This window comes from Temnothorax nylanderi, unplaced genomic scaffold (genome assembly GCF_030848795.1).
Source record: "Temnothorax nylanderi isolate EJ_2023f unplaced genomic scaffold, tnyl_v1.0 TNYL_tig0096_pilon, whole genome shotgun sequence".
NCBI lineage: Eukaryota > Metazoa > Arthropoda > Insecta > Hymenoptera > Formicidae > Temnothorax > Temnothorax nylanderi.
In genome coordinates, this window is record NW_027249158.1 from 451,718 (window position 1) to 462,493 (window position 10,776).

The following is a 10,776-nucleotide window of genomic DNA, read 5'->3' on the forward strand; positions in this document are numbered from 1 at the left end:
TTGTCATATCCGTTCCAGCATAACGCCTCCTGCGCGCGGCGGCTGCGCGGCTGCGCGCCCGCGCGAGTATACGCGCGATACGAGTGCCATGCGTGCGCGTGTCCTAGAGGCCATCCGATAGAATAAAACACTCGGCGGTCGTGCGCGGTCGTGACGCAACGACGTCGAATAAATTTCTCCTTTGCACCCACGATTTCCCGAATGCCGCGCCGCGCCGCGCCGCGCCGCGCCGGTTATATTGCGTAAGCGCGCCGCAAAATTTCGAATGCAATCGTGTCGAAACGAGACGCTAGATCGCTTTGCTTGTTTACTTTCGTTTTCTCTTGGAAACGTAAATTCCTCGAAAAGCCATCGCTATTCCGAATCCCTTCGGATATCCTCGTCGCTAATTGCGGGCCGCGCTTTATTCGTCGCGACGGCGACGACGGGGGGGACTCGCTTGTCGCAAGCGAGCGTTTTTCCCCTTTCATGCCGGGCACTCTGCGGTTAAAAATGCAGATTGATATTTCGACACACATTTATACGTTGCGCACATCGACGCGGAGGTTTAGCTTTCAGAGAAAAAAAAATACGTTATGCATATATTACATACATTATATATACTATATTGTGCAAAAAATATTTGCATACATACCGGTCTATCTATTTACTTATTGAAGAAAAAAAATATTTACGTGGTTCTGGTGGTTAAAAATAAATGTCAATATTTCAGCCGCTATAGCCAGTTTTTAGGCAGAAATAGTTTTTGTATGTGTTATAGTTGCAACAATGTTGCATCATTGTCGCTCGTGGAATTCCGCACTCGATCGATCAATGATAGAGACTCCGCGAGATCGGAGACAGATCGGCGGAACGAACGATCGAACGCTTTACCGGTTCGATCAGCGGAATGTATTTACATTCCATTATGCATCTCACATTTTTTAATTGTACTTTTTAAGCGTTTTTTTTTTAAGCGTTCTCGCGAAATTCTCGGATTCTTAGCTCGATGCTCGATCGTCGCCGAAGAATGCGAATTAACAAAGCGGATGCATGAATTTCATAAGAAACGATCGGGTATGTTAATGGGCCCAGGAATATTCTCCCGATTTCGCGATTAACGCTTCGTCCCGACTTAAGAACTCGCGGACGCTAAATTAGCAACGCGAATCGGCAGCGGTTCGAAAAGATCTATCGATGCATAGTTCGAGACGCGATCGGCATTCCGCGATGTAAAAACGTTCGACAAGAACTCGTAATTACTGAAATTCTTGTAATTTATGATCGCGTATTTCGCTACTATCCCCCCGAGTTCAGCTAATTACTCCGAATTCCTCCGTTTAAAAGTGTAGATTAACAATCTCCGCGAATATTTCGCGCTTTTTAATGCGCGAAACTATATACCCGGCATTTTGAGAGGCTGCTCTTTCCCGATCATTCAAAGAGTATGAAATAGGGAATGGTTTCCAAAAAGTTAGAGAAAAGAAGTGATTGTCCTTATATTTAAGAAAGGATATAAAGATAAAACATCAAATTATTGACGAATAAGGAATTACGCTGCTTAACACAGCATATACAAAATTTACGCTATAATTTTTGAAAAAAAACATTAAGAAAAGAAGTAGAAGAAAGGAAGATTTTATCGGAAACGCAAACATATGATTTAGAACAGGCCGAGGAATGCGGACTAGATGAGGGGAAAAATGCTGAGAAGCTTTACAAGATTTTTTGAAAGAAGAAACTTAACTTTAAGCGCGAGAATTCCAACATGATGATATTTACAAAGATGAGAGGAAGAGAGGAAAGAAGTAATAGCTTTGTAATGGAACGGAGATAGAAGCAAAAAGAGATAACTATGCACTCTCATTCTGACAGAAAGGATGATGCGAAAAGATACTAAGATATATCTCCCTGAGAAAGTTGATTTGTGAAACTAATCATTTTCGATAATTTCGTCAATAATTTTTAAATTAATGTCAAAAAAATATTACAGACTATTCCGTAGTTCCTAAACACAGATTGAACGGACATAAATTTGATTGGGATAACATTAAAATCCTAAATATGGAGAAATCATTATACATACATAAGAAGGAGTATCTCCAAAATGTTTTACATTAAAAGACAAAGGAATGGCACCAACCTTCAAAAGGACACATTAGTTCTTTGTGATGATTATTCTTCGATTATCGAGTGACTTCCACACAACTGACATCCTTTGTCTGTTTTATTTATTGACTAGCTTTATTTCTTTTACATACGATGCTTCATGATATTGTTCTGTATCCATTTCACCTTTGTTATAACAATAAGTGTTTAGTCGGTGCGCTGATCTTGGCTCGAAAGGATCGTCTCCTCGATCGTCTCGTTATAGAACACAGACACTGCCGACACTGGTGACTGTCACGAGATTGACTTTGAATTTGGTGAGTGAACTATACATTATTACGAAAAACCCGTGAGTTGTGAAATTTCTTAGCTAATTCCGTGATCTCTTTTTATTCAAACGACAGCAGTCAGTTATGTGATATACAATAAGTTCAACTTTTTTAACAACTACACCGCCAACCGCTAATTTAAGAACATAATTACAATTTCCTTTTATTTATGTATTATTAATTAGATTTAAGATTATAACCAGATTGTTAAATGTTACATTGAATAGGGTCTCGACCTTAAGACAGATACGTTTGTAATTCGTTTTTATATTTATATTAAAGTTACTTTTTTAGAAATTATTTCGATGAACCGCGCCCGTATTAATCATTAACGATAACGACCCAGCGGTTGGTCAGTCAGGCTACTACTGTGACGCGCATTTTACTGTACAAGGCACCCAAAATTTAATTTATTAGAAATCATTCAGAGAGCAAGACAGGGGGAATGTTTTCCGAGAAGTTAGAAAAAAGAAGTAATTGTACCTATAATAAAAAAAAAGGATATAAAGATAAAACAGCAAATTATTGAGAAATTATCGTATGTAAAAGAAATAAAGCTAGTCAATAAATAAAACAGATGGCAGTTGTACATACGGAAGTCTCTCGATAATAGGAGAATAATCGTTACAAAGATCTAATGTGTCATTTTGAAGGTTGGTGCCATTCCTTTGTCTTTTAATGTAAAACATTTCGGAGATACTCATTTTAATGTATGTAATAAATTCTCTGTATTTAGGATTTTAACGTTATCCCAATTAAAAAAATTCATGTCCGTTTAATCTGTGTTTAAAAACTACAGAATAGTCTCTAATATTTTCTTGGCATTAATTAAAAAATTATTGATGAAATTATAGAAAATGATTAATTGGTTCTACAAACTAAGTTTCTCAGGGATCAAAGATATCTTATCTTTTCGCATCATTCCTTCTGTCAGAATGAGAGCGCATATATAGTTATCTCTATTTGCTTCTATCTCCGTTCCGCATTACAAAGCTATTACTTCTTTTCTCTCTTCTTCTTTCCTTTGTAAAAGTCATCATCTTTGACTTTTTCACGCTTAAAGTCAAATTTCTTCTGTCAAAAAATCTTGTAAAGCTTTTCAGCATTTTTCCCTCATCTCGCCCGCATCCCTCGTCCTCTTCTAAATCATGTTTGCGTTTCCGACAGCATACAATAGCATTCTTAACACAGCATACACAATTTGCGTTATAATTTTTGAAGAAAGATTAAGGAAAGAACTAGAAAAAAGAAAGATTTTATCGGAGATAACTAGACGAGGGAAAAATGCTGAAAAGCTTTACAAGATTTTTTGAAAGAAGAAATTTGAATTTAAGCGTGAAAAAGTCAAAGATAATGACTTTTACAAAGGAAAGAAGAAGAGAGAAAAGAAATAATAGCTTTGTAATGCGGAACGGAGATAGAAGCAAATAGAGATAACTATATATGCGCTCTCATTCTGACAGAAGGAATTATGCGAAAAGAAACTAAGATATCTCCCTGAGAAAGTTAGTTTGTAGAACCAATTAATCATTTTTTATAATTTCATCTATAATTTTTTAATTAATGCCAAGAAAATATTAGAGACCATTCTGTAGTTTCTAAACACAGATTAAACGGACATGAATTTTTTAAATTGGGATAACGTTAAAATCCTAAATATAGATAATTTATTACATATATTAAAATGAGTATCTCCGAAATGTTTTACATTAAAAGACAAAGGAATGGCACCAACCTTCAAAAGGACACATTAGAGCTTTGTGATGATTATTCTTCGATTATCGAGTGACTTCCACACAACTGACATCCTTTGTCTGTTTTATTTATTGACTAGCTTTTTTTCTTTTACATACGATGCTTCATGATATTGTTCTGTATCCATTTCACCTTTGTAATTGAATCTTTGAACAATAAATGTTTAGTCGGTGCGCTGATCTTGGCTCGAAAGGATCGTCTCCTCGATCGTCTCGTTATAGAACACAGACACTGCCGACACTGGTGACTGTCACGAGATTGACTGTGAATTTGGTGAGTGAACTATACATTATTACGAAAAACCCGTGAGTTGTGAAATTTCTTAGCTAATTCCATGATCTCTTTTTATTCAAACGACAGCAGTCAGTTATGTGATATACAATAAGTTCAACTTTTTTAACAACTACACCGCCAACCGCTAATTTAAGGATATAATTACAATTTCCTTTTATTTATATATTGTTGATTAGTTTTAAAATTATAACCAGATTATTAAATGTTACATTGAATCGAGTCTAAACCTTAAGACAGATACGCTTATAATTCGTTTTTATATTTATATTAAAGTTACTTTTTTGTAGCTATGTAAAGGCTCTATAGTTAAACAAATTAAAACTTAATACGGGCAATAAGAGCCAAGCGTGCCGTTTTACCGCTCAATTATAAAATACATGTGGTCAGAATTACGAACGTTTCGACCCTTTTTTGGAGTCCTCCTCAGCGCATTGTATAACAGTAAATTCTACATAAATATAGGACTATATAAAACCTTCTACACCGCAAACATCAAGTCATCGTTAATCATTTGGGTAGATGTGCACTCCGACACGTTCCTGAGCATCGTCGTGTCGGAGTGCACATCTGCCCAAACGATTAACGATGATTTTATGTTTGCGGTGTAGAAGGTTTTATATAGTCCTATATTTATGTAGAATTTACTGTTATACAATGCGCTGAGGAGGACTCCAAAAAAGGGTCGAAACGTTCGTAATTCTGACCACATGTATTTTATAATAAATTTGAGCGGTTAAAACGGCACACTTGGCTCTTATTGCCCGTATTAAGTTTTAATTTTTTTACTTTTTTGTATTTTATATTATTTGCTATAACATCGCTATACTCTTATTTGCCTTATGTTTCAAATTTGATCGAAATAATAGTGCTCTTTAACATTGAAACAAATAGATATAAGCAGGAAAATAAAACAAATTAATAAATCTGGTATATTGTAATAATACGAGGGTCGTTCAATAAGTCCTTAGAAAATGTTTCGTGCAAAATTGAAAACACTGTTTTCAATTTTGCACGAAACATTTTCTAAGGACTTATTGAACGACCCTCGTAGATAAAAGGAAAATTTAAAAATAAAGGAGATAAAAGGGGCTAACGAACCAAGCAAGGTGAACGTGCTAATAATATATTACAAATTTAAAATAATAATAATGTAATGGACGTTTCGACCTGTAATAAGGTCATCTTCAGCGCGCTAAACAAAAACCGTCACTTACAAACTAAGCCGGTGAAATATGGTCACATTATAAAAATTCGCAAGTCATGTATATATATCGTTCATATAGAATTAATACCACAGTGTCTGGATTAAACCTTTCTGTGTGTAGAGTCTCTTGACGTATCATTAAGAATGATGAATCGGGTTCTCATGGTATAAATGTTGAAATGATACGAAAATATAGCTGTAAAAAAACGATTTTTTTAACAAAAAAATTAAGAATGTTAAAATTGAAAAACTGTGGTGCAGGTTATATTGTAAAATTTTTGTAAAAAAATATTATGTTTAAATAATTAATTTTTTTTAGAGGTATATATATGTTTATATTAAATATACATATACCACAGTATTTACAGAAGTTTGTGGGACCCTTGCAAAAATTCACGCGACAAACATGAGTGACGTGGTAGTCAAAGTGTTTAGATACAATACTCATTAAATGATATTTATTCTCTTAACATGCAAACAGCTTGTATTCGAGATTCTATTAAAGATGTATTTCTTATTCACAAATAAAATTTCTTTTCTTATTTGTTATCTATAAATTTATTCGATTCTGACCAGACGGATTTGTAGGTCTTTATAAGATTCTCTTTGCAAGATTCACATTGACTTCTAAGCTTAGCTTCTAAGATACTAAGCTTCTAAGATATAAGCTTCTAAGATACTGTAGACTCGAATATAGTAATCAAAATATAAGTAATCGATAAGAGGAAATTAACCATGAGGCTACCACCAGATAAATGGACGTAAATACAAATTCTTCTAAGAAATGCATAATGTAAATTGTAAATATCAGTATTTTATAGCGATACCGAGTTGAGCAAAATTTAGAAAAGTGTCACACACAAATATGATAAATATTTTTATTTCAACTACTTTAGAAACATAATATAAAAACTCCTGTTTGCTTCAGTTCCAGGCATCAAATCTACAGTCAAAGATGCGTGCGTTAGCTTGTCTTGTATTTATCGCTCTGGCATACGCCGTTCGAGGTACGAATTTATAAATTATTTATATAAATATTTTATCATGATAAAAAGATAGAGATAAGTAGATACACACACACACACACACACACACACACATATATATATATATATATATATATATATATATATATATATATATATATATATATATATGAAAAGAAATGAAAAAGCACGTGTTTTTTTGATAATACATGAAGTGCAATTACTTTCCAACATAAGCAAAATTATTAATAATATCATTAATATCTATTGTATAGCATTTATAGCTTCTGTAAATATTAATGTACGTATATTATAAACATACATACTTCTAGAAATAATTAATCGTATTTCTTAAATCTTAATTTTCAAATATCAACAACTTTTGTCGCCAATTAATTATTTATGTAAACAGATGTAAAATAACACGTACATTTTCTATATTCTCTAAATACGTATAACTTTAAAATGAAAAACTAATGTGTCGAGAACGATAAAATTTTTTCCTTAATAAAAGATTTCTATTCAAAATAAATCTATAACTTTCCCGAACTGCAGCTCACTTATTGTTAGCCGTAAAATTGCCACAATTATTTTATCGTTATTGTTAAATAAAAGTATATGTCGTAATGTAACAGATATTAGTTCGCTCGTATATTAACATTATTTATTTATTTTTCCAATAAGGAAATCCGGACCTTTATAAAGGTCCCATGGGGAGCAAAGATGCTCCCATCGGCAAATTTCCATATCAAGTTATATTGAGATATGACATCTCCGAGCCTGGGCCTTACGAATGCGGTGGATCTATCCTCAATAATCGTAACATATTAACCTCAGCATCTTGTTTCGATATGTATGTTACACATTCTGAATCTATGTCAATATCGTATTAGTGAAATATAATTATAAAACTAGTCTTTTTTAATAAGTCAAATGGACATTATATGTAAAACTACACATAATATGTAAATATATATACATATACATACTTATATATGCTCGTTTTATCTCGTTAGGCTTGACAAGGATAAGCTAAAAGCTCATGTCGGAACAAACTTCTTTACCGTGCCAGGAGATATTTATGACGTAGCCAATGTTACCATCCACAAAAATTACACCAAGGATATAGGCGATAATGATATCGCCTTAATTCACCTTGAAACTCCTATCAAATACAACAAGCTAGTACAACCGATAAATTTTATGACAAGCGATAAAGATCTCTTTGGCAATCCGGGCACGTTAACTGGATGGGGAAGTACAGGGGTAATATCGAACTCATCATGATACAGGAATTTTCTAGTTTAATGTCTAAGAATGAGGCACTCTTTTAGAAAAACTCATTATTTTCTTCTTATATATAATATAACAAATGAAAAGTAACAAGTGAAAAGATTTTGTAATAATTATTTATTGTTCGTCATTTCCTTCGAGTCATTTATCCGATTTCAAAGAATATTTATCCTTTTTAGGTTTTTGATGTCGTTGTTAATCCCTTGCAAGAAGTTGAGTTGATAGTTTATAGGCCGAATGCCTGCGGGGAATGTTGGGATCAGGAAGACTGGACGACTACTCAATTTTGTGCTTTGACAAGAGAAGAAGGAACTGCGTTATATGTAAACTGTCAATTATTAATATTATAAAACAAATTGATACATATATGTTTATATTACAACACCGAAAGAATATTTATAATATAAAAAATTAAATAGCATCTAATAATATTTATTATATAGCCGATTTTAATTATAGCTTAATACTGAAATTATTATAGCAACAATTTGCAATAGTAAATAATTTATTGTTATTTATAATATTAATGTTTTATTATTAATAATCGAGAAATTTTTGTTTCAGTATAATTATGGTAGCCCTTTAGTAGCCAATGGAAATCAAATTGGAATCTTAAAGCGCAATATACAGCCTGTACTTTCTGCACGGACGTACGAGCCACGTTTAAAGATTTTCACAAGAGTATCCTATTTTGTAGAATGGATCATTAACCATTTAAAGAATTAAAAGATATTATTTAATATGTTTATTAGAATGCCATTTTGTTTTACGAAATTTATAATTTAATTACTAATATAATATAAGCAAATACATTCTGCAAAATGTATTTCCTGTATTCCTATCAGTTAAATAAATTACCAATGCAAATAACAAAATAATAACAAATCAATCGTTTTTGTTGTTTTGATGTAGAAACTAATGTTTTTGTTCGCTTCTCATTTCCATTGGACAATATCAAATTAATTACGTTACTGCAACATTCATAAGTGTATGTGATATTGTTATAAATAAATTTGACAAATTTAGCGAAGGAAAATCCTTTGTAATGCAAATGAAAAAAGAGATCCGGTGAGAGAGAAGAGAAAATAAAATAAAGAGAGAAGAGAATAGAAATAAATGATTATATAAATGTTTTAGTAAACTGAGAAGTTGACATAATGCATAAAGTTAAATATTTACAGAAGAATCTCTCACGCAGTCAGTTATATTATACAATATACAAATAAGATTCTAAACTATATCTCTGATTAAAGTGATATTTATGCGCTCTCAAAGTTGTTATCTAATCGAAATTATCTACTATGTGAAATCTGACTTTTACGTATCACATGCATGTATAATATTGCATATATATATATATATATATATATATATATATATATATATGCAGCAGCTTTTTCTCTTCAGTAGATCTAATCTTTCACAATGCAAGCATTCTTTGGTTTCTTGATCGCTTGTTTAGCGGCGGTCAGTCATGGTGAACAAGAAATACGAAGTATTTTTACGCGTAATAATATTAATCAGCGATGGAGCCGGTTTATTTTCGGTGTATTCGGAATAAGAACACGAAAAAATAATCTTTGATTTCATTCGTGGTGATCATGACGTAATTAATGTAAATATTTCCGTAATTTGCGGCCATGAGCGATCTTCAGGTTGATCTGCCCGATTACCCGGTCGATCGCCGATCAATTCGGCTGCGCGGAACGCGCGACCGCGATTACGCAAGGTCGACGAAAAGTTTCAGCTGGCGTTGCGAGATCGCAATAGGCTGAATTCTTCTTGGTCGTCGCGGTCAGTTGACCCGCGGAATGCGTCCGCGCGAGATCGCGCGCTCCGCGACTCGCGAAATATACGCTTTTCACGCGCGTCCATGAATACATTCGCGGAAGTAACGAGCGGCATCGCCACGGGTGAGGTGCTTATCGCGAGAGTGGATTTCGCGTGGTCACCAAGGAGATTTAAGTACGGTGACCGCACTGACGAGAGAAACTGATAAAACGCCATCGATAAAGGCGACCCGTTAAAGAGATCCGGCGAGAGAAAATACATACATATCTCCCTTACGTTTTATTGTATTACGTATACGATTTTATATTGTATTATATTGTTATATATTTTATTTCATATTATATTATACATTTCACCTTATGCTTTATTTTATTTTGTTACAATATCCGACAGAAAAAATTACAGATAATTTGAGTCGCAAATAATCTAAAGAGCTGTATTAAAAACAAAAGAAAATTATTTCACAGTCGGATGAATTTTATAAGATTCTTTCTATAAAGAATAGGTATGCCGTATTGATCACGTAATAAGCAAAATTCCATCTGGATCTGTCGCTAATAAAGACACAGATCTGGAAAAACCCACGTGTCCGACCTATCATTATCACGTTCTGATATCGAAAGAATGCACAATGGCACAAAATTAATTCTCTTAACAAGAGAACTTAAGAGAGATGATTAATTATCTGGGAAATCGACGAACAATCTGAATTGATTCAATCGTGGCAGATATACTTATTAACGCCTCTCGCGCGTCCGCGAAGTATCAATGATTGATCAAACGGCTTTAATTATTAATGATTGATCAATCGGCTTTAATTTTCACCAAATTACGTCGACGACCGATACGCGACGCGCGCGCGTTCTCGCGTTCGTTCATTTCCATCCGGATTACGTTCGGCGTGTCGTATCGATCGATCGCCCCTCCGCATTTAATTTTTTTTCCACGACTAGATAATCACCCGCATCGCGCACGATTTTTATCTGAATCCCTTATCTAAATCCCCTATGATTTATGAACCTGAAGGATTTTTTTA

General features: G+C 33.7%; 1 protein-coding gene across 1 annotated transcript; it reads left to right on the forward strand.

Moving 5' to 3' along the window:
* The first annotated feature begins 2,202 nt into the window (after nt 1-2,202).
* Nucleotides 2,203-8,829, forward strand: LOC139775300 (chymotrypsin-1-like). The gene is made up of 7 exons (XM_071711201.1): nt 2,203-2,405; nt 4,340-4,445; nt 6,599-6,677; nt 7,341-7,509; nt 7,673-7,922; nt 8,129-8,272; nt 8,514-8,829. The coding sequence occupies exons 3-7, from the start codon at nt 6,626-6,628 to the stop codon at nt 8,673-8,675; spliced, it is 777 nt and encodes a 258-aa protein (XP_071567302.1). The 5' UTR covers nt 2,203-2,405; nt 4,340-4,445; nt 6,599-6,625; the 3' UTR covers nt 8,676-8,829.
* Nucleotides 8,830-10,776: the final 1,947 nt, after the last annotated feature.